The sequence below is a fragment of the Lepidochelys kempii genome, chromosome 6, assembly GCF_965140265.1.
Source record: "Lepidochelys kempii isolate rLepKem1 chromosome 6, rLepKem1.hap2, whole genome shotgun sequence".
NCBI classification, from domain to species: Eukaryota; Metazoa; Chordata; order Testudines; family Cheloniidae; genus Lepidochelys; species Lepidochelys kempii.
Genome location: NC_133261.1, coordinates 29,555,008 through 29,579,541, shown reverse-complemented (window position 1 = coordinate 29,579,541; position 24,534 = coordinate 29,555,008). Strand labels below are relative to the sequence as shown.

At 45.0% G+C, this 24,534-nt stretch overlaps 1 protein-coding gene across 1 annotated transcript in view; it reads right to left on the bottom strand.

Annotated features, from left to right (window-relative positions):
* IGSF22 (immunoglobulin superfamily member 22) overlaps window positions 1–23,586 on the bottom strand; it is a 42,121-nt gene extending 18,535 nt beyond the window's left edge. The window contains exons 1-14 of the mRNA XM_073350322.1: window positions 23,487–23,586; window positions 22,709–22,840; window positions 20,833–20,969; window positions 19,648–19,747; window positions 18,164–18,203; window positions 17,469–17,646; window positions 16,416–16,529; window positions 15,348–15,510; window positions 13,101–13,373; window positions 11,631–11,915; window positions 7,542–7,666; window positions 6,754–6,895; window positions 4,923–5,219; window positions 4,387–4,689 (exon numbers count right to left, since the gene is read on the bottom strand). Coding sequence (XP_073206423.1) covers window positions 4,387–4,689; window positions 4,923–5,219; window positions 6,754–6,895; window positions 7,542–7,666; window positions 11,631–11,915; window positions 13,101–13,373; window positions 15,348–15,510; window positions 16,416–16,529; window positions 17,469–17,646; window positions 18,164–18,203; window positions 19,648–19,747; window positions 20,833–20,969; window positions 22,709–22,840; window positions 23,487–23,586 — 2,389 coding nt within the window. The remainder of the gene's footprint in view (window positions 1–4,386; window positions 4,690–4,922; window positions 5,220–6,753; window positions 6,896–7,541; window positions 7,667–11,630; window positions 11,916–13,100; window positions 13,374–15,347; window positions 15,511–16,415; window positions 16,530–17,468; window positions 17,647–18,163; window positions 18,204–19,647; window positions 19,748–20,832; window positions 20,970–22,708; window positions 22,841–23,486) is intronic.
* Between the last annotated feature and the right edge of the window lie 948 nt (window positions 23,587–24,534).

The following is a 24,534-nucleotide window of genomic DNA, read 5'->3' as shown; positions in this document are numbered from 1 at the left end:
TCTCAAAGAGCACCAGTTATGGAAAAGGTACCTGTCTTTTCTTCTTCGAGTGCTTGCTCATGTCCATTCTGTATTAGGTGACTCCCAAGCAGTACCCCTGGAGGTGGGTAGGAGTTCACGGACGTGTAGATTGCAACACAGCTCTGCCGAATCCAGCGTCGTCCCTGGCCTGCTGAGTGATGGCATAATGAGCCATGAACGTGTGGACAGAGGATCATGTTGCGGCTCTACAGATATCCTGGATAGGGATATGTGCCAGGAAGGCTGCCGAAGATGCCTGCGGTCTCATCGAGTGGGCTCTGACAATCGGCGGCGGCGGAAGCCCTGCTAAGTAGTAACAGGTCCTTATGCACAAGGTGATCCAACTGGAAAACCTCTGTGACAACACCAGATGACCCTTCATCCTATCCGCTGTAACGATGAAGAGTTGAGTTGATTTTCGGAAAGGCTTGGTACACCAAGGCTCTCCAGACGTCCAGGGCATGAAGACGCCTCTCCTCACTGGTCTTGTGCGGTTTGGGACAGAACACCGGGAGGAAGATGTCCTGGTTCATATGGAAGGTGGAGACCACCTTTGGTAGGAAGGCCAGGTGGGGACGCAACTGAAACTTATCTTTGTAGAAGACTGTGTACAGAGGTTCTGAGGCCAACGCTTTAATTTCAGAGACCCGTCTCGCTGACACCACCACCACCAGGAACGCAAACTTCCATGACAGGTGGGAAAGGGAGCAGGGCCCCAGTGGTTCAGTGGGTGGGCCAGTGAGCCTAGAGAGGATCAAGTTAAGATCCCACTGGGGGACAGGGGCCCATATCTGCGGGAAGAGTCTCTCAAGTCCCCTCAGGAATCTGACTATCATGTCATGGGAAAACACCATCTGTCCTTGGATTGGCGGATGAAAAGCAGAGATGGCCACGAGATGCACTCTGATGGAAGAGTGTACCAGGCCCTGGTTCCTCAAATGGAGCAGGTAGTCCAAAACAGCCTGTATGGAGGAACACAAGGGAGAGATGCCCCATTCGGATGCCCGACAGGAAAACCTCGTCCACTTGTCCAGGTAAGTCAGTCTAGTTGAGGGCTTCCTACTTTCCAGGAGGACCTGCTGGATTCCTTCTGAACAGGTCCGCTCCTCCGGGTTCAGCCACGCAGCATCCACGCCAAGAGATGGAGGGACATGAGGTTGGGGTGCAGGAGCCAACCATGGTCCTGTGAGAGGAGGTCCGGTCGGTTGGGCAGGGGCCAGGGAGGGGCTGCTGACAGGCTCATGAGTGTGCCAAACCAGTGCTGGGGAGGCCACGCTGCGGTGATCGTGATGACCTGCGCCTCATCCCTCTTGATTTTTGCCAGGGCCCTGCTGATGAGTGGAATTGGAGGGAACGCGTACATCAGGCTCCCTGACCACGACAGGAGGAAGGCATTGGAGAAGAAGCCCTTGCTCAGACCTTGCCGAGAACAAAACCGGTGGCATTTCTTGTTCGGCCTGGTAGCGAACAGCTCCACTTGGGGAGTTCCCCACCTTTGGAAGATCATGCAGACTCCCTCTGGATGGGGCGACCACTTGTGGTGAGAGGAGAAGTCCCTGCTGAGCTGGTCCGCCAGGCCGGGAAGGTAACAGGCTTCCAGGTGGATCTCATGGCTGATGCAGAAGTCCCATAGACGGAGTGCCTCCTGACAGAGGGTCGATGCGCGCACTGGCCCCCTTGCCTGTTGATGTGGAACATCGAGTCTGTGTTGTCCATTAGGACTCGTACCACCTTGCCTGACAGATGGGGCAAGAAGACGCCACACACCAGCCAGATTGCTCGGAGCTCTTTGACATTTATGTGCAATCGCACTTCGTTCAGGGACCACATCCCCTGAGTCTGGAGGATGCCGATATGCGCCCCCGAGCCGAGGTCCGAGGCATCTGACATCAACTCGATAGAGTATACAGGGTTGTTGAACGGAACCCCTCCCAGGACTGTTCTGCGGTCTGTCCACCACCGCAGCGAGGTAAGTATCACCTTGCTCCAAGCCAGAGCTACCAGTGGAGTGGTCAGTACCAGGCAACCAGGATTGGTCTGAGTGGTGCCTCTTGTCCGACCGGCGCCTGGTCTTGGTTGGGCTCTTGGGGACTGATGGCGTGTGGCAGATCTGCGTCCGATACCTGGTGAGCCATGTGTCACGCTACTCCATCAGTACCAGGACATCAAATGGGAACGGGAGCTACTATGGGCCAGTTGCCGGGAGGATTGTCCTGAGTATGGCGACCTTCCCTTTGGAAACAGGCAATGACAGCCTGGCAATCGGCGGTCTCTGGTGTCCAATCGGTCCCAGGATAGGTCCTGGGCCCTTGAGGACAGTCGGAGCTGGTCCCAGAATTCTTGCTGGGTGGCAAGTGCCTCAGAGGGTCTGCGTCAATCTACCGGCAAAGTATGCCTTGAGTCCCTCGATTGGTGCCCCCAATATGGGGACCGAAGAGGGCTCTGCTGAGCCTGCCTCTGCAGTCCTGAGGCGTGGCGGCTGCGGGCGGGCCAACGCTGGTGGGACATCCCTCTCAATGGGGAACAGTAGTACTGAGGTGGGGACACATGCATAGGTCCCAACGTGGGTTTTCCCTGAGACTGGGGTACCACAGGAGCCGATGAGGGAGGCTCCGAGAGCGTCAGGATCTCCTGAGCCTCTTGAAGGGCTTCAGGCATTGACAGCACCTGAAGCTGGCCAGGGCCTGCACTGCTATCCAGAGTCACAGGCAAAGTATGTGATGGGCTGCACCGCTCGACTTGAGCTGGGGCCCGACTTCCCGAGGGGGATGTTGAGCTGCCCAACACAGGTCTTGGCTCTCCTCCTGATCTTTTCTTTCCCTTGCAGGAGGTAGGAGATCTTCCCCACACAGTCTTTTTCGGCTTCTTGACAGGAACCATGGAGTGAGACTGGTGCCAGCTCATGGACTGCACCAGGGGAGCACTGCACATGCAGGCCACGGTGCTCAGTGTGGAGTCGGACCGCTGCTCTGGTGCCGGAGTGAGTGCCAACTCCATTAGGCATGCTTTTAGACAGATATCGCGCTCCTTTTTCATCCTAGGTTTGAAGGACTTACAGATATGGCACTTGTCACTTATGTGCCCTTCGCCTAAGCACCTTAGGCAGCTGGTATGTGGATCGCTAATGGGCATAGGCCATCTGCAGCGATCACAGGGCTTAAAGCCTGGGGACCGGGGCATGCCCTGACCCCCGGCTGGGTCCCCTCTGGGACTAACGAAGAGTTTGAGAACTACTATTAAGGGCAACTAAGAAACTACTAACTATATATAACTAGTTTACAGGATTTCAAAATTTGCAAGAACAGAGAATAGAACAGCGCTACCCAAAGCAATGGATGTTCTAGCACTGTCACTGGCGGCAAGAAGGAACTGAGGGTGGGGGAAACCGGTGGCGCCCCTTATACCACGTCATGCAGGTGCCACTCCAGAGGGCACCAGAGCTCCAGAGGGTCCCCTGTGGATACTGCTGAGGGAAAAACTTCAGGCACCGGAGCACACACACCTAATATGGAATGGACATGAGCAAGCACTCCAAGAATAGCCAAGGTTGGAAGTTCCACCAGAGAACTGGTCAGTTAACTTTTTTTTTAAAATGTGGAAAATAATTTTTAATGACATTTTCCACGGAAAATTTAAAATTTTCAGTGAAAAATAAAAAATGGAAATTTTTCATTCAAAAAGTGAAATATTTGTATTCTGAAATACTGCCACAGTGCCTATTGGAAGCTGTAGTTCCAGCACCTCAGGCTCTCATTCTCTTATGTTGGCTGAGCTTCCTGATTGGACTATATCTCCCAGGATGCACCAAGACTGTGAATGATAGCAAGTCAGATGGGTGTGGTGCATTATGGGAAGTGTAGTTAGACTAAGGATCCTGGTCCACAGAAGAGAACGGGAGCATGAGATGCCTACATTACAAATCTCATGAGACACTCTGAAAGCATTTCAGAATTGAAATATTTCAGTTATTGGCTAAAAAATTATTTTGTTTTTGGGCATTCATTTTTTTAATTTAAATTTTGCATAGAAAGTAGACACTTTAAAAAAATAGTTTAGTCCCTTCCCGCCTACTCCCCATTTTTGTCAAAAAATTGATTTGATGAAAAAATTTCAAATTTCAAGCAGCCCTGCCATGCATAATACCCTACTGCTTGCCGTCAAAGGACACTGTCCCTGGTTCAAACCGACTGTCAGACCAAGTGAGGGATGGTTACAAAGGGCCTGCCCTTCTTGGAGCTTTCAACTCTGAAGTACAGAAAGTCAAAGAAGAGACAATGTCCTCTTGGGGGTGGGGAGGTGGGGGAGGGAAGGAGCAAAAATAAAGCCACATTAAAAATGGCAGCTCTGGAATGCTCAGGTGCTTACCAATAGGTTCCCCAGCAAAGATTTCTTCTGTCTCCAGTGGATCACTCAGACCTTCTGCATTGACAGCAATGATTCTGAACTGATAGGCTTTACCTTCCTCCACCTTATCAGTGGCAAATGTGGTGTGTTTGCTGTCAGTTTCCCCAATTTTGATCCAGGACTTTTTCCCAGCCATCTTCTTTTCAATGATGAAATGGGTCACTTGCTTTCCTCCATTGTCTCTGGGTGCTTTCCATTTCATTTTAATGCATTTTCCCGTATGCTCTAGCAATTCCACTTTACCCTGTGGTGGTTTTGGTTTGTCTGCAACATTGGGAGATAAACAGTGAGTGGATGGCCAGTATTTAGAAGGCTATCTCCTCATCTGGTGTAAATCGGTGTTAGAGTTACACGGATTTACACCAGCTGATCTTCTGAGTCACATTCTGTCCCCCATGCAGGGATTCTGAGCTTTGGACCCACAGTGGCCTCAGACTGCACCTTTACAACTCTACATGTCTACAGAACCAGTGAATTGCTATTTGTTCAGGACCTACCAACAACGTTGAGAAACATATTAGCAATAGCTGAACCACAATCATTTTTCAGCTTCAGCATAATGTTTCCGCTGTCTTCTCTCACACAGTTTTTTATTGTGAGCATTGCAAAGTCACTGGCTTTTTCCATCACAACCTTCTCCTCCTCTGTCACCTCAATACCGTCCTTGAACCAGGTGACTTTTGGCAGTGGCTTTCCCTTGAATGGGACCTTGATGTATGCTGTATGCCCGGCCTTCACAGTCACTGGGTGTGCTGCCAAAACCTCCAGCACAGATGGGTCAATGACAGGAACATCTTGGAAAAAAATGGAAAAAAGACACATGAATAACTGCAGCCACAAAGATACTCTGGTGCTTTTAATGCATTAGTGAGTTCCCCTGCCACAGTGGCATTGTTCAGGGCCTTAACTCCTTCACCCTCAAATTTCTTTAATGGTAGAATCCCTGATTTTATGAAGGTCCTGAGGGGCTCCCAGTATATTCACTACCTTTGGATTCAGATATTCCGGTTTTCCCAATTACCGTACAGAGACCTATCTGGCTTGCCCAAGACTGTCCAGCTCAGCAGAAGAGGAGACAAGGGGCCTCCAGGGAGCATCAGTCTCAAGAAGTTCCTGAGTTCCAGAGGACTGAAGGTTAAATCTTGTGGTGATTCTAAGCTCTGCAAGGCACAAGGCTAATCCCTGTGATGCTCCTGACCAAGGGCCAAATTCTACTGAGTACTATGAAATTATGTATCCATTAAGTACACACATAATTGCTTCAGCAATTGCAAACAATGAGTAATTATTCATGGAGTGATGTCAGATTGGAAGGAGGTCTCAAATGGGGTTCCATAGGGATCCTACATCTTGGTAGGGGGTTAGACTAGATAATCCTGGCAGTCCCTTCTAACCCTATGGTTCTGTGATTCTATAAAACCAGTGAGACTACTTGCAGAGTAAGGTACTACGGGAATAGAAAAGTATTGTGCACTATGAATAATGTTGCAGAATACGTCTGCCACTAGAGCTGGTTGGAAAACAGTATTTTCTGCCAATTTTTTTATAAAAAAGATTTCATAATTTTAAACAACATATTTTGCTGAAATTGTCCTGTTTGTCAATGAAAAACTGATCTCCCCTCCGACAGCGAAACAATTTCTGTTTTCATTTTTTGTGCATACAACCAGAACTTTTAGAAACCATTTTTTTTCCATGAAAAATTTCATTTATAAAAGGCCACTTTTTGTCAAAAAAATCCTTTTTTGAACAAAAGAAGTCACGATCTACAGCCCCAACCAAATTACTCAGTGTAGGTTTTTAGTTAAAGAGTTCAGTTACATTTTTTTCAATCTGGAATGTTCATATGTTAGTAACTAATTTGTGCTACACTCTGCCCGATGTCTCAGTAACAATCACCAGTCTGAGCCCCACTCATTTAAAGGACAGAAGCAGGCTGACTGCTATGTTAAAAGTGAAGGGAGTTTGAAGAGCTCAGCTAGCGCCACCTGCCTGCCAAGAGTTAGGCAAAAAAAATATTTTCCTGCTAGAAGATTTTTCTTGTTGTTCCTACAGGAATAATACTCAACAAATGGTTCAGGCCACATTTTTTCAAATTGCGATGCGTAAAGATAGGCTCCTAAATCTAGCCACTTAAAATGATTTTCTGATTTACTCCCATTAAAGCGTGAGCAAATGGCCTTTTGTGTGTCAAGAAATGGGGTTTTGCACAAACAAGTGGATGAGACTGCAAATGTCACAGGCCCCAGGAAGGAGGCCTGTTAGAAATTGGATCCGACACGTGCAAATGATTGATTCGTGAGTAGTGTTAAGGAAAGGAGGTAGTACCTGCAATGGCTACGGTGGCCTCACTTTCTGCCCCCTTGGCTCTGAACGTGTACTTCCCTTCATGTTCCTCTCCCATTTTGTCAATGATCAATTTGTGGACAGCTCCCTGCTTGACTATCTGGATCCCTGTCATATCCGTGATCTGAAAGGAAGATTAAGGCAGTTTACAAAAGACCTAATCAGAGATTCTTGACTATAAGGGCCTGATTAGAACAAGGAACAAAGAGTCCTGGCTTGTACGCTTGTAAAATGCTTTGTGATTCTTGGCTGAAAAGAGTGTCAGTGTCGGGTGTTATGTATTCACTGTGAGGATCTGAATGATCAGTGCTTCTCACTGGGGGAGCCACTCTGCACATGACATCTGACTGGGGCAGCACCTTGGTGTCCAGTGGATACATTGCCAAATTTGCTGACGACCTGGGGTGGGGAGGGAGTGGGACCTGCTGACCCTGTGGGGAAGGATGTGATTCCCTGAGAGAGAGGGAGAGGCTGAGAAGGTTGGTTAGAAGGTGTGGGAAGGGAGTGATCCAATGACTTTTGGGGTACTTGGCAGAGGAAGATAGATGACAAACAAAGAAAGGGTGGGTGCCAAGCTAAAGGGATTCAAAACATAAAGAAGAGAGAGGTTCCATTGAGTTGGGAAGACTTAGACCAGTTTGTCCATCCTTATTCTAAATTCCTTTCCAAGTTATCAACACTGGGCCGATACCTGCAGTCCTTACTCAGGCAAAAATCCCACTAAGTTTTTCCAGCCCTTCATTTTTCTAATTACAACATAAACTCTTTACCTCTTTGCCATCCTTCAGCCAAACTCCCTCTACCTTCTCATCATTGAGGACAACGCAGAGCTCTGCTGGGTTCCCAGTTGGAGCCTGAACGTCTGACATGCCGCTCTTAACTGTAGCAAATCTCTCTGAAAAAAATCCCAGGGAGAGTAAGGAATAAGTGAATAAGGACAGTGAGTAAAAACAACTTTGACTCACCAAGCGCTTCTGCACCAAAGCACAGAATTAGCAAGGGATAAACCTCATACCATAAAGGTGTTTGGTTCAGTTGTGATAAACAACTAGACACTTACTAGGATCACACACTGGCTCGTGTCTCTAATTGATAAGTTCAATTTTATGATGGGAAAAGGGAGCAGAGAAACCCACTGGCAGAGACATCTGCCAACAAGGAGGACAGGTGAATGTGTTAATATATCACAGCTGAGAGATGGGGACAACTGGAAGGGGCTGATATGCCAATAGCGATTGTACAGTCAAGCTTCCCAAGAAACGGGGGAAAGAATGTCTCTCTAAGAAATCTCTCCTCAGTGCGCAAAGGCCATTGGGGGTAAATTCATTGCTTCTGACCTGCCCCCTCTGGAAAATAGGAAGGAGGTGGTCTTTATAAAGGGATGGGTTTTAAATCAAGTTTTAAAAAGGCCAGAGTAGTTGAAAGCTCATCAGGACACCTGTTCATGTGAAATCTCTCCCCCCCCTCTGCCCCCAATTTTCTGACTGAAGAAGTAGGAGAAGCTAAAATATACCCTTGATCTTCCCCTAGCCAGGAGGATGGAATACACAGCCAGCCCTGCAGATGCTGTTTATGACATTCTAACAAGTGGCCTGTAGATGGCACTCATATATCAGTCTTTGTGTTGGCCTCTTCCCTCCGTTCCCCTGAAGACCAAGAGCCAAATTCAACCTGACATGAGCGGGCACATTCCACAAACCCAGGGCCAGGTTAAGGGATAGTCTCTATAGGCACATGATGGCACAGGAATCTGAGTTTTCATTTTAAAACCGTTCTCTTCATAGCCCTCATGGCTGCACAAAGATATGTTGAAAAAATGACCCGTGTGTAACCCATGCAGTGACCCCTGCCTGAGTCTGCAGGGAGCCTGAAACAATAGCTGTAAAGGAGTGGATCGCCACATTCATTTCAAAGGGCTGTTAACTCTGAAACATCATGCTCTCGGGCACGGCGGGGCGGGGAGGAAACATGCCAAACTACTCTGATAGAAGACTGCATTGCGAAGGGCTTTGTTGCCACCCCAGCCTGGCTCTGCTGAGGTGGTATTGGCAGAGTCTCCTTCCCCCTCACCCCGAGTCCTCTGCTTAGGTGTGTGTGGAAGAGTCCTTCCCCTTTCGGAACAGACCCCCGTTTACCTGGAGATGAGGAGCAGTGGTCTGTGGAAAGGGTGGTGTGCCCAGCCCAGCTGTTGTGTGGGGGTCCCTTGCCACTGCCACCCCAAACAGGGGTGAAGCCCCTGGTCCATGGGCAGGGTCATGGTGGGGGTGGGGTCATGCCCCCCTCTCAGAGTATGCCCAAGCCCCCTATTAGTCTTGTTTAAACCTGTGCTGCATTTGGTCTCTCCATCCTTCCTGGGATTATGAATACTGAGCTTTGTTCTGAGCCTGTCCTTCCTGAATGACAAGTCTGTGCACTGCCTCTGCCCTGCCTCACCGTCTGGCTTTATGTGGGGGAAATAGGTGTTTATCCATTCATTCTCTGTGCCGGTTCTTCTAAGATGGGCTTCTATGAGACAACACTTTTTATGGCAGGAAGCTCGGTATACATCAAAGCCAACTTGCCTCCACCATTAGTCACCTGAATATGGTAAAAGCCACTAGAACTCAGAAAAAACTGACTCTGGTTTAAGCTGAAGTACCAGGTGCATGCAACTGGGTTATGTTGAGTTTTTTCCCCTTTTTGGCTTTGCCTCTTTCCATCGAATTTTCTAGACAGCAGTTTATTCTACAGGACTAATAATACCATTACAATATATGTTCATGTAACAATAATAAAAAGAAAAAGAGTACTTAGAGACTAACCAATTTATTTGAGCATAAGCTTTCGTGAGCTACAGCTCACTTCATCGGATGCATACTGTGGAAAATACAGAAGATGTTTGTTTTTATACACACAAATCATGAAAAAATGGGTGTTTATCACTACAAAAGGTTTTCTCTCCCCCCACCCCACTCTCCTGCTGGTAATAGCTTATGTAAAGTGATCACTCTCCTTACAATGTGTATGATAATCAAGGTGGGCCATTTCCAGCACAAATCCAGGTTTTCTGCCCTCCCCCCCCCAAAACCCACTCTCCTGTTGGTAATAGCTTATCTAAAGTGATCACTCTCCTTAGCCTTCTGGCTCTATCAATCTGTTTCTTCACTTCCGCAGGTGGGTCCCAGAAGTCACCTACTACAGGACAGGCCTAACAAAGAAAATAACAGAACGCCACTAGCCGTCACCTTCAGCCCCCAACTAAAACCCCTCCAATGCATTATCAAGGATCTACAACCTATCCTGAAGGATGACCCAACACTCTCACAGATCTTGGGAGACAGGCCAGTCCTTCCCTACAGATAGCCCCCCAACCTGAAGCGAATACTCACCAGCAACCACATACCACACAACAGATCCACTAACCCAGGAACCTATCCTTGCAACAAAGCCCGTTGCCAACTGTGCCCACATATCTATTCAGGGGACACCATCACAGGGCCTAATAACATCAGCCACACTATCAGAGGCTCGTCCACCTGCACATCTATCAATGTGATATATGCCATCATGTGCCAGCAATGCCCCTCTGCCATGTACATTGGTCAAACTGGACAGTCTCTACGTAAAAGAATAAATGGACACAAATCAGATGTCAAGAATTATAACATTCATAAATCAGTCGGAGAACACTTCAATCTCTCTGGTCACGCGATTACAGACATGAAAGTTGCGATATTACAACAGAAAAACTTCAAATCCAGACTCCAGTGAGAGACTGCTGAATTGGAATTCATTTGCAAATTGGATACAATTTACTTAGGCTTGAATAGAGACTGAGAGTGGCTAAGTCATTATGCAAGGTAACCTATTTCCCCTTGTTTTCCTACCCCCCCCTTCCTCAGACGTTCTTGTTAAACCCTGGATTTGTGCTTGAAATGGCCCACCTTGATTATCATACACATTGTAAGAAGAGTGATCACTTTAGATAAGCTATTACCAACAGGATAATGGGTTTGTGTGTGTGTGTAGGGGGAGGGATTGGGGGGGGGGAGAAAACCTGGATTTGTGCTGGAAATGGCCCACCTTGATTTTCATACACATTGTAAGGAGAGTGATCACTTTATATAAGCTATTACCAGCAGGAGAGTGGGGTTGGGGGAGAGAAAACCTTTTGTAGTGATAAACACCCATTTTTTCATGATTTATGTGTATAAAAACAAACATCTTCTGTATTTTTCACAGTATGCATCCGATGAAGTGAGCTGTAGCTCACGAAAGCTTATGCACAAATAAATTGGTTAGTCTCTAAGGTGCCACAAGTACTCCTTTTCTTTTTGCGCATACAGACTAAGACGGCTGTTACTCTGAAACCTGTAACAATAATGATCATTAATATTTACATCAGTGATCTCCTGAAACTGTGGCCTATGTACTACTGGTACTGGGCGGGAGGCAATCAGATGCTTTGCGGGACACTTTAAAGTATCAGGATAAGACTCCCTTACGCTCACACTGATTAAAATCACAAAGAGTCACTGAATACTTGTGAGTTTCAGACGCCTGTATGCAAGGTCTTCATCTACTGCTTTATGCTTATATAGCATCTTGGATCAAAGAAAGGCACTTAGCAGATAATGGTTATCTATTATCTCTGCTCTACAAATAGGAAAACAGATGCACAAGGAGGTTAAGTGATTTTGCCCCATGTCAAAGAGCAAGTACACTGCCGAGTGAGAAACAGAACCCAAGTCACCTGATGCCAAGTCCCCTGCTGTCCCCACTAGACAAGACAGCATCTCTGTAACGTAGAACAGCGCAGCACGATTAAAGTTTGTTTCTCTTCTCAATTCAAACCATGCTCTTGACCCAGTTGCCCTTACCTTCCACCGTTACATTGGCAGTGCTGCAGTACTCTGTTGGGTCATTATCTTGCATAGCAACCACTGTGTACTCTCCTGAGTCACTCAGCTCAGCATCATCAATGATTAGCTCTGCCCTCTTCCCTTCACGTGTCATGCTGTATTTGTCAGACCTCTCAATCACCCTCCCATCCTTCATCCACTTCAGCGTAACATCTTTAGAGGTCAGCTCACACTCCAGGCAAGCTTTCCCCTTCTCCTTGACTCGGACATTCTTCAGGTTGCTGAGAAATTTAATTGGAATTCCTTGAGAAAGAGGGAGGGTAAAGAGATCAGCAGTATGAAATTTCATATTTGCGGAATAATCTTAGAAATCAAGGCTAGAGAGGGTCTGTTAGTATCACCTCAGCGGGGTATTAATATGCTGTTGTGGGGAACAGAGATTCCAAGCTTAGAACTTTACTTCCAAGATGGCTGCCGCTTCTGTAGGTGACATATTTTCCCTGATGAGTATGGTGCAAACTGCACGGCTGTCTGAGTATAAAACCTTGGTGCCTCATGTAATAGTCTTTGGGTGGAGACCTAAACTGAAACATGAGAGGCTGGCTCCCATTCCTTAACTCTATGGTTGCACCAAAAAGGACTTGCTTCATTGTTTGCAACTGGTCCTCTTCAAATGCCTCCAAAACAATGATGCTGATTCTATTTGAAGCCCCTTGGTAATGACAGCAAAGCATTTTGGGACACATCTGAGAAGGGTAGGTTGAAAACCTTTGCTGAGGGCCTGGAGTAGCATGGACAGGAATCCCAGAAAGATTGGGAGGGTAAAGTACTGGGCACACATGAGTAGGGCGATGGAGATAGCTCTTTCACCAAAAACAATATTAGAAAGGACTCCAAGGTATTGTGGTGTTGGTTACGGTTACCACAATACTGGTGATAGCACTGATCTTACATTTGCACAAGATCCCTGAAGAGCTTTGCAGCCTTAAACTAATGCAAAACATACACAGGGGATCATCTCCTCTTCTGTTGAAATGCGGCAGATTCTGAGTTGAATACTTTTTTTTTTCTTTGCTCCATTTTGATTGTTCTCTGTTTTCATGTAATCAATAAGTTCAGTCTTATTGTGCTTTTGCTGGTAAACTCCTCTCTTTCCCTTCAAATTTCCCTATGCATTTGCCCTCTGTTTTAAATCAAATCAGTTGGACAATGATCAATAGCTAAATCTCCATGAAATAGGGACTGTGCCTTCTGAACCTGAGAGGTTTCTTCTAAAATTCCCTACAGTCTATGGAATCCACAACAGAAAAGTATGGTCTTTGTCCCCTTCAGTGACTGATCCACAAAAGCACTTGATGAGTCTGCTACTACTTTCAGCTAATGGAGTTAGCGGGGCTTTTCATCTCTGTAGGTCCCCCATTCAAATGCTGCCATGAAAGGTTTGATTACATACATACTGCTCAGGCATGCCATCCCTGCATCACTTACGTTCAATGAAGAGTGGCGCTTTCTGCACCAGATCCCCAGCCTGGGCACTAAATTCTCCAATGTCGCTGGGCCGAACGTCCTTTATTTTCAACGTGTGGGTTAATCCATCGTCAGATGTGATGATCTCATATTTGTCATCCCTCTTCAGCTCCTTCCCATTGAACTTCCAGGTGAAATTGGGCACTTTTTTGGACAGGCGGATTTCAAACACTGCTGTCTGCCTTTCTGTCACTTTCAGTGGCTTCAGTTCTGCCAGGAACTTTAGGGGCTCATCTGTTAAGATGTGGACAGACAAACAGTCATGCTAACAGTTTAAATTTGTTCCTAAATGTAGGGGGTTTTCCTACACTGTGTTGGGCCAGATCCTCAGCTGGAGCAAATCAACATAGCTCCATTGAAGTCAATAGAGCTACATTGATTTGCACCATCTGAGAACTGGGCACTACCATTTTGATTTCTTTTGCATGGAGATAACAGGGACATATGCATCCTTAATATAAGCTGGCACACCTGTGATTAACTTCACAGAGACCTGTGTCCACTTATGCTATGGCTGATCGTGGTCCCTGGGACTTAATAAAAATGGAAAGTTTTCCTACAAAGCTGATCACCAGTGCGCACATTACTTCTTAGTCCAGTTCTTCTGCCTTACTCCTTTTTCTCCCCTTTATTCTAGTCACCGTAAAGCAGGGATCTCAAACTCAAATCATCACGACGGCCACGTGAGGACTAGTACATTGGCCCGGGGGCCGCATCACTGACACCTTTTCATACAAAGAAACAAAAGCCCCCGCTCTGCCCACTGCCCCGCCCCCACTCCACCCCTTCCATGAGGCTTCACCCCTTCCCCGCCCCCATTCCAACACCTTCCCCAAAGTCCCCGCCCCAACTCCGCCACTTCCCTGCACCTATTCCAACCCCTTCTCCAAATCCCCGCCCCGGCCCTGCCTCTTCTCCACCTCCTCCCCTGAGCACGCTGCGTCCCCGCTCCTTCTCCCTCCCTCCTGGAAAGTCTAAGCACCGCCAAACAGCTGTTTGGTGGCAGGAAGCACTGGGAGGTAGGTGGAGGAGCGGGGATGCGGTGCATTTTGGGGGAGTTGGAGGCTTGGGGGTGCATGGGGTGAAGTGAGCTATGGCGGACCACAGGAAATAACTCCGTGGGCCGCATGCAGCCTGCAGGCCGTGTGTTTGAGACCCCTGCTGTAAAGCAAATGGCCTCAGGTCAGTGCAGCCAAGATCCAGAAACCTTCCTGGAATTTGTGTTTCATCTGGAACCATCTGCCACGCAGAGAGACGGCAGTCAGGTCAGACACCCCGAGGCTGCCATTTCAGAAACAGAGCATTCCATGATCACTCTGTGGCCTAAGAGGAGTTTGTCACCCTACTGGATAACCTGTGCCAAATGCATCTACTTGTATTTGACACATAGTGTAATATTTTACTTTCATGAATAAAGAATGAGAACTGACAGCATTAGGAGGACCTTATTCTTCCTACGGTCCTCTTGAAAACAAGTAGCAAAATAAGATACTTCCCAACACAAGTACTAGTGGCAGAACATGTCCCCAGGAGATGGGCCAGCTGCAACAGAAAGAGTTGGCAGATAAGGGGCATAACAGGAGTACTGTGGGTAAGGAAGGCGGCAGTCTTTATCCTGATGATTTGGGCAGTAATTTAAGGCAGATTTGTTGCTGTATGCAAAATGGACAGGATCCATGATTTCCTGCGAAACTGCAACCACACACTTGTCCTGCAACAGCAAGGACTAGCAATGGAGAAAAGTCTCCAATCTTCTCTGGGTGTGTGCATTCCCCTCCATTCCTGGTGACTTTGTGTAAGCATGGTTCACTTCCATTAAAAGGACACTTTCAAGGTGTTTTTCATCATTTACATCTTTCCCCCTACACTCTGCTGACTCATATCCCAGCCAACCCCATTGATGTCAGTGGGGAATTTGGCCTATTGTGTATAATAACCAAGCTTCATGCTGAAATTTACCATCTCAGATGTACATCCCTTGATCATATGTGCACAGTGGTTTTTGTGAGGTTAATCAGGACATGTACCGTAGTGGGTTTCTGTTTCAGGATAGAAAGACCAGTGAGTCATGGATGTTGCAAATAGATATAAAAAAAGATACATAGGTTCGAGTTTGACTCACCAACCTTGACAGTGTCCTTTTAAGTACGTAATCTTCAGTTTCATCGTGACATACACACTATCATGCATTTAAAAATAAAAAATTACCTATCACTTTCAGTTGAGCTGAGAGTTTCTTGTCAGCCACAATTAGACTGTAGGTGCCCCAGTCTTTTTCATTCACGTTTAATATGTATAGCATATACTTTGTACCCATCTGCTTTATTTCATATTTTCCTAGGCAGTACTGAATACGCAAGGGATCATTACCCTGAAAAGGAGAACATTGACATCTTTGACAATGTGGCACCTTTGAAAGGCTCTTCCAAGAAACACAGATGCATGTGGAATATGTACAACACCACGTTTAAGGAGCTTGTCCAGCAACTTAGCCAGCAATGGGGCTGCACGGTAAACCCTACAATAATTGTCCTCAATCTCTGTGCCTACTGACCAGTTTCAGATAGAAATCAGTGATCAGCAATGATGCTTTGCCCAGGCACGTCAGCCTTTCAGAGGCTGTAACAGGCTACTAGAAGAATACATCATGTAGTGCTGAGATGGGTAATTATTGTGACCAAGAACATAGAGTCTTTAACGCATAGCAACTCCTTACTCAGGGCTATATTCTGGTGTTCTTATTTCCTTTGTACCTTACTTTGTGAACAGTCTCCCTGAAATCAATGCACTGACTTGCAATTTAAAGTATCATTCAATGTGAGAAAGGATGCCAGAATCTGGCCCTTCATTTTTGCTTAGTCTTTAGTTGGCACTGATTTCGCTGTGGGTTTATGCTGACTGTGTAAAACATCAGGAGTTGACTTATCATGATTGCAGGCAAAATAAATGGAGGGTCAGCAGTTGGAGGGATTAGTAAAAATTAAAAAGAAAAGAAACCAAACAGGGGAATCTGTGCTAGAGGGATTCTTTACCAAAGATGTAGCACTCCAGTGTCTTTACCTAAAGCAAAAGGAAGGAGTAGGACTAGTTGTACACCCCTCAAACAGACCCTGTCAGACAGGACACTGAATAATACACAGCATTCTTACCACCTTTCCCCACCCACAACTGAATGTGCAGCTAGAATAGCTAAGCCCTGAGTTAAGTAACACTGACAGATTGAATCTCAGTACCTCCACCTATTTTAGTCAAACCAAAGGAAATATGGGAGGTTACCTTATACCATGTCATCTTAGTATTGGGGTCCTTCAGCTCCAGAATGGTGTCAAATATAGCTGTGGAATCCACTTTAGCTGAGACATCCTCAAGAGGTTTTAGAACTTTGACTGCCTGCAAGATCAGTTTATGAAGAAATATAACAGAAATCTGTATTGCTTCCCACAACTTGAAGTAGACTGGATCTTTGTTCCCATTAATAATAGATTTTTTTACTATTATTTTTATTTCGCATTGGTTCTTGGAATTTGTGATACTCAAAAAGCAATACTGTTTCCATCTTCTGGACATCTGGTATTGTTTTTTGTGCATGCAGAGAGCAAGGATGGCCTTGGGATTAAGGCACTTGAATAGGAACACAGCAGAGCTGGGTTCAATGTCTGGCTCTGCCACAGACTCCCTGTATGACCTTGGGCATGCCACTTAATTTTTTTTCTGTGTGTCAGCTCTCCTTCTGCAAATGGGATATTAATATGTCCCTTGTCTCCCTTCTCTAGTTGGACAGTAACCCTTTAGAGCAGGGACTGTTTATGTTTTACAGCATCTAGCACAATAGGGCCTTGATCTTGGATAAAATCTCTAGGTGCTGTCATAATACAGATAATAAACAACAATACAGAAAAGATTCTGGCTGAGCAAGTGGAAGCTTTTGTTACAATGAGAATTCTTCTTACAACATTTGTTATTTTCTAAAGGGGCTGAAGGCACATTATCCTTGCTGAATTTCAGTGGGATTTGGACACCTAATAACTTTATGCCCCTTTGAAAATTGAAGCCAGAGGACCAGATGCAAAACTTGGATGTGGATCCAGTTTTGGATTTTGAACTGTCCTTCCTCTGCTAATTTGTTTGGATGTGGATTTTTTTCCAGGCCCATCTCTAATGAAATCCTTTTCTCCTTGGCTTACAGCTGACTTTCTGTAAAGTGTTCAGCAATGCTGCCTCTGAAGGCCATTACTGTAGTGTGGTTTATGCGTAGGAGTGTTGTTCATTATAGACACAAAAATAGAAATGCATGTTCAAGGTGTTTTGAAAGCTGATGGCATTACTAACCTCAACCTCCACTTTCTTCTTCATCTCCTTTAGCTTCCTGAGGAGCCCACGGAAGTCGGTGAAGCCGTATTCCATGCAGACCCTCTCAAAGTCCTTTTTTGGCACCTTGGAGAGGATCTCAAGCATTTCCTTCTCATCAGTCACCTTCTTCGCTTTCTTCTTTGGAGCAGGAGGGCCCCTGCGCATAGACCCCATATAATGCAGGGTATATTTCAAAGTGACAAACGCACCTCTCACCTCTACAGCTTTGGATGTGATGGGACTCCTGCCTGTGGAAGCTGTAGGGCCAGACTTCCCATTGGTAGGATTCCAAACACGAATGGGGCTCCCCGCTTGTGGGGAAAAAGGGGCAGGATATTTGTCTCCCCTACTGCTGGAAGGAGGGAGGGGAGAATTCCCCGGCACCACTGTCAGAGAATCTGCTGGGAGTTAGTTGCCTTCTCCTCCAGTGCTGAGGCCAGAGGGGAAGAGTGGGCTGACCTGTGAGTTACTGAGTCTGAACATGGCCGTCCCAAAGCTGGGAGCCTTGAGCAGTTCCCTGCACTGCTCGTGCTGTTGTTCTGCTCTGTAAAGTGTCTCTGTAGAAATGGCCTAGTGTCTCAGTGCACACCAGAGAAACCCAGCTCAGCTAATTGAAATAAAGAAATAAAAATAAAGAAATAATACATAAGTCCTCCAGAGACAAAACTCCTCACCTTTTTTTAAGCATTTTTTTGAAATCCAACTTTTCTTGACCTGAAAAAACAAATCCCAAAGTAACTACCTGTATTCATTCAGCTGAAGCGTAATAATAAATAACAATACAAATAACATCAAGAGGGATTCCATGGCTTTGATGCACTCTGCAGGCTAAGGGGCAAATCCTTCAGGAAGTCTCAAAAGCTGCTGGACAGGCCGAAGACATAAAAACACTATGCAGGGAGATTTGAGCACCATCCTAAGCCTGTTCTACAGAGAAGTGATTGACAGCAGATGTCTACAAGTTTGCAGTATGAGGCACAGAATGGGCTATCGATATGTAATTAGGTGGATCCACTGGTCAAACTGTGTAGTGGAGGGGAAATGCTGTTGCTTCTCTGAGGGAATGACCGTAGAGCCTTTTCTGAGGTAAGATGCCCTCTGGAAGTCACAGCTTTGTGGGAGATGCTTGGCTCCTAGTAGTGCCAGCTGTGCGTGCTGTTGTCAGGGCTCTGGGGCTCCTACATCTCCTCGCTGCATATTGACAAGCCAACATAAGAATAAAATGGAGCTAACCAAAAGCGCTGTGTCACTATTACCCTTGGGGAAGGGAGGGACCAAGACAAGGAGAGTGCCGAACTCATTGCCAAACCCAGAACTCCCATATGGCTGTGCAAGATGTTTGCCATGGAAACGTTGGCTTCTCACAGGTAAATGTCCGTAAGCATCACTTTCCCACCCCCCAAACAATGATGGGGAAATTGTCATTGTTAATAATCAAAATGAACAAACGGGAATGGTGACAAGTGTGTCTACAAAAAGGCTAACAAGGCTCCCAGTGCCGTGCACAGGAACACATCAGGGGTGAAGTGGAAGAGGAGTTTAAAGATGCACCTGATTGCCCAACTGGACAGTAGATATGTTGGGATCTGCCTGCTTTTTAGTGCTTGAGGTGAAATTCTCTTCAGTTCAGAGCACCCTCACAAGTCCTCTGCACCACCCCAAGCCTTCTTAGCCCTCTATGTGGGGTGAATATCACTCCTGCTCTGAGAGGAAGGATGGTCCAGTGGTTAGAATACTAGCTGCAAGCTCAGGAGAACCAATTTCAGTTTCTGGCTTCACTACAGACTTCCTGTGTGACCTTGGGCAGGTTACTTAGTCTCTGTGTGCCTCAGTTCTCCATAGATTGTTAGGCACTCAGACAAACGGGGAAGGGGGGGAGATAAGTATCACAGATAGAAATTAGATAGCAAGAAATCTGAGAAATATTAAAATGGTCAAATAACCTAATTTTATTGCTAAATCTCGACTGTTACAGTCATTACATCTTGCACAAATAAAAAGCATTACAGCAGGGTAGTTTTTTCCTCACCTGGTAGTGAAAACTCTCTTGGAAGCAAGCATTCACTGAGATTCCTAAAAAGAGCTAATTGGATCCTTCCAAATCTCATTCTTAATTAATTAGTCTAGTTATTAATCAAGCTGGACCCCGGGCACTTACTTTCAGTCACAATCAAGGACACAGTGTAGATGATATCAGCATGGTCATTGGAAACGATGCACTTGTAGTTATCAGCATCATCTGGGGCAAGGGACTCCAGCTGGAAGAAGAAACACATGGACCAAGAGACCAAAAGTGTTAGTGGCTCAAATGTATTAAAATGGACTCAGGAATTCCATTATGTATTTATTTTTAAACCCTATTTTTAACACGAGTTTATGAAATCATCTCTTGAAAATAGAAACGCTTGAAGGAGAATCTTGGAGCCCAATCCTGCAACCCCTACTCAAGTGATTAAGGAAATTAAGGTCAAGCACTAGCGACCTGATCCAAAGCCTAGTGAAGTCAGTGGAGCTTAGGTGCCTAATTAACTTTAAGGATCTGGGGCAGGGAGTCTTTAAATTGACTTCAATAACCTTTGGATCAGGCTCTAGATTTAATGGTTCTTGGCCTGAAATGGGATATTTTATCAGCAAAAACAGATGAGTTTCTTTCCTGCTCTGTCCTTTAGGCGGGCCCTCTGCACAGGCCCTCTGCACAGAGATGAATGTAACCAAAACCATGCATATCCAGCATGGAGAGCATCCAACAAAGAACAGGGCAGCTACCAGGCACGGGGTTTGAGGCCCAAGGAATAGATGGGTTTTCATGAGGGAGCTTTGTGGAAGAGGACCGGGAAGGAGCTTGGCATACATCAGCTGGCAGGCTGGTAAGCATAAAGGACTGCCTGAAAGATGACATGAATTAGGATAGGGTCAAGGACAGAGCAGATGGGAGAGATGCAGGAAGGTGGACATAAGGGCAGAACTTCTGTTGCAAATGATCCCAAATATGAAATAGGGCTGAAATGGGACGTACGTTGTCCATCAGCATTATTTAGTATCATCATTTCCATTACAGTAGTGCTTGGCAACCCCAATGAAAAATGAGGGCCCAAGAGTGCTAGACCCTGTACAAATAAGTAGCACAGAAAATGGTCAGTGCTTACTATCAAGGCCCTGCGCTAAGTACAGGGCTGAATGTCATCATCTACACATCATGAGCAATCCCCCCCAAATCTTACAGCAGGACTATGGCAAATGATGGTGTCTTAGACCATTGCTGAAGAATGCTGTAGTGCTTTTGTATAGAGATAATGATAACACAATCAGTTACAAGCCAAAAATAGTAAAAAACATGCATTACCTTTAGCACAAACTCCTTATTGATACTGTCAAAAAACATTTTTGAACCCTCTTTTATTGGTATCCCACTTTCTCTTTTCCATGTTACACTGGGCTTGGGGTTACCTTTCACTTTAGCTCGAAATACTGCTTTGTCTCCTGAAATTCCAGGAGGAGAAATGTTAGAGTGAGGAATTAAAAAGGAACAACATTTATCCATTATGTAGTTTCTCTACACTCGCCTAAATTACTTGGGGTCATCTTAATGGTATAAACCTCTTTTCCTTTTTGGAAAAGGTCAGATTAATGTAACTCTATTGATTCCAGTGGAGTTATACTGCGGGTTATACTGGTTCATTAAAAATGATCTGCACTTTTAGGAAAAGGTAAAAATGGGATTGTCCCCTTTTTGTGAAAGATGGGCACTGAAGACTTGAAAAGTCTGTCTTTCTGTTTTACATTAGACATTCATATCTTGTATACTCTGCTTTTCCTAGAAGACTTATGGATGACTGGAAAACTTATTTATTTACTCGTCTATTTACAAGGGCCATGTTCTGCTGGCCTTACTTAGGCAAAACTTCCCCAGATGGGAGGTTTGCCTGAGGAAGGCAGGCACAATTTGGTTCTCACTAAGGACAGATCTGCACCTTTGAAGTCAACGGGAGTTCTGTCATATACTTCAATGTGCGCAGGGCAGGGCCCTAAAAATAAATAGTTGATATGTATCTGACCAAATGGATGAGTACACAGGGCAGGCATTTGCAAATGAAATCAGGCATTTGCATGCAGAGTTTCTAGGGCTGTCGATTAATCGCAGTTAACTCACGCAATTAACTCAAAAAAATTAATCATGATTAAAAAAATTAATCACGATTAATCACAGTTTTAATCACACTATTAAACAACAGAATATCAATTGAAATGTATAAAATATTTTGGATGTTTTTCTACATTTTCATATATATTGTATTCTGTGTTGTAACTGAAATCAAACATACTGATGCAGAAACTATAGAACCTGAACCACCTAAAAAAGAAAAAAAACCCTTCTGCTGGTGGCCTCTGACTCAGATAATGAAAATGAGCATGCGTCGGTCTGCACTGCTTTGGATTATTACCGAGCAGAACCTGTCATCAGCATGGACGCATGTCCTCTGGAATGGTGGTTGAAGCATGAAGGGACATATGAATCTTTAGTGCATCTGGCATGTAAATATCTTGCGATGCCGGCTACCAGAGTGCCATGCGAAAGCCTGTTCTTACTTTCAGGTGACATTGTAAACAAGAAGCGGGCAGCATTATCTCCTGCAAATGTAAACATACTTGTTCGTCTGGGCTGAACAAGAAGTAGGACTGAGTGGACTTGCAGCCTCTAAAATTTTACATTGTTCTATTTTTGAATGCAGGTTTTTTTGTACATAATTCTACATTTGTAAGTTCAACTTTCATGATAAAGCGATCGCACTACAGTACTTGTATTAGGTGAACTGAAAAATACTTTTTCTTTTGTTTTTTTACTGTGCAAATATTTGTAATGAAAAATAAATATAAAATGAGCACTGTACACGTCATATTCTGTGTTGTAATTGAAATCAGTATATTTGAAAATGTAGAAAACATCCAAAAATATTTAAATAAATGGTATTCTATTAATGTTTAACGGTGCGATTAATTTTTTTAATCACACGATTAATCACAATTAATTTTGTAATCGCTTGACAGTCCTAACAGTTATCCATTTTGTGTGTTCAATTACATGTTTTGCACATACAATGCCCTGTTTACACTCACACGTGCAGGTTTGGTGAGCCCATTTCAGGCACCTGTTTTGAAACATTATATCTTTAGTGTCCAGGTAATGAGGTGACTTTTCAGTGGAATGGGGTGCTGCTTACCCTCAGGGGCTGTCAGTGGATGAGGCTTCTCCACAAATTCAGGGATGCTTTCTCCTAAAGGGATCTCAAAGGAGCGTGTCACCATGCTGAAGGACTCCACCGTGGTAGAAGATTTCCTAGAAACAACTTCCCCTGTTCGAAGAAAAATATATTAGCCAGGAGGAACAGAAATGTGTTTTTTGAGGTGTTTATTTCTTGTGGGGGAGGGACCCCCAACATAAATTAATTATATTGAAAATGGTTTAGATCAGCTGAAACCTGGATAGAAGCCTGGTTCAGGGCATAGGGCACTAGCCTTGGGACTTGTGACCCTGGGGACTTGAGACCTTGCTTCACCACAGACTTTCTGTGTGTGACTTTGGACAAGTCACTTAGTCTCTCTGAGATTTAAGTTCCCCATCTGTAAAATGGGGATAATGGCACTTCCCTACCTCATAGGGGTTGTTGTGAGGATAAATACATCATATATTGTGAAGCACTCATAGACTATGAATATGAGGACTATAGAAAACCTGCTTATCAAAAGTCCCATGAAGAGGTTTCAATAACTATTGTTGTCATGCACTTTGCATTGGGTTTTAGCCTCTTAAGGCCTGTTTTTTGCCTGTGGTATCTAGCCTGGTCCATGGACTGATTTGGATCAACCATACTCCTCCATGCAGTCAGAAATGCAAGCATTATGAGGAAAGACCTCTCTGCTAGCCAAATTTATAATCTAAAAGCCATGACAACATCCTTTGGGGTTGTATCAGCTTCCAGAGACTGAAATGATACTTGCCTCCCACAGTCTGAGATATACGTTGCATCTGGGAGCTGGAGACTTTAATGGAGTGATGTTGCTGGACCCTGGTTTCCATTTGCATTACTGTGGTTGCCATGATGAAAATATCTCAACTTCTGCACCTCTCAGTATGCGTGTGAACTTTGGTGGGGAGAAAGGGGAGACAGAATGGGATTCAGAATAAAAAAAAAAAACATGCCTAGCTGATCCGCTCAGACATAAGGCCTTTCACTACCATTTCTGCGGTTGTATTTTTTCAGCAAATCAGGATAATGTTCTGTGGTGGACTATCACAGAGGAACAATTTCAGCACTTATCAGCCCAAAGGCTAAAAGGATAAGATTTTGAAATTATTCATTTCAGAAGGCTCCAAGATGCTTCATTTTTGGTCAAAATTAGTGAACATAAGAATGGCTATACTGGGTCAGACCAATGGTCCATATAGCCCAGTTGTTCTCAACCAGGGGTACATCTACCCCTGGGGCTACATCAACTCATCTAGATATTTGCCTAGTTTTACAGCAGGCTATATAAAAGGCACTAGTGAAGTCAGTAGAAACTAAAATTTCATACAGACAATGGCCTGTTTATACTCTATGTACTATACACTGATATGTAAGTACAATATTTATATTCCTGTTGATTTATTTTATAATTATATGGTAAAAATGAGAAAGTCAGCAATTTTTCAGAAATAGTATGCTGTGACACTTTTGTATTTTTATGTCTGATTTTGTAAGCAAGTAGCTTTTAAGTGACCTGAAACTTGGGGTACACAAGACAAATCAGACTCCTGAAAGTACTCTGGAAAGATTGAGAGCCACTGATCTAGCCCAATATCCTGTTTCTGACAGTGGCCAGTGCTGGATGCTTCAGAGGGAATGAACCAAACAGGGCAATTTTGAGTGATCCATCCCGTCGTTCAGTCCCACATTCTGGTAGTTGGAGGTTTAAGGACACCCAGAGCATGGGGTTGCGTCTCTGTCAATCTTAGCTGATAGCCATTGATGGACCTATCTTCCATGAATTTATCTAATTCTTTTTT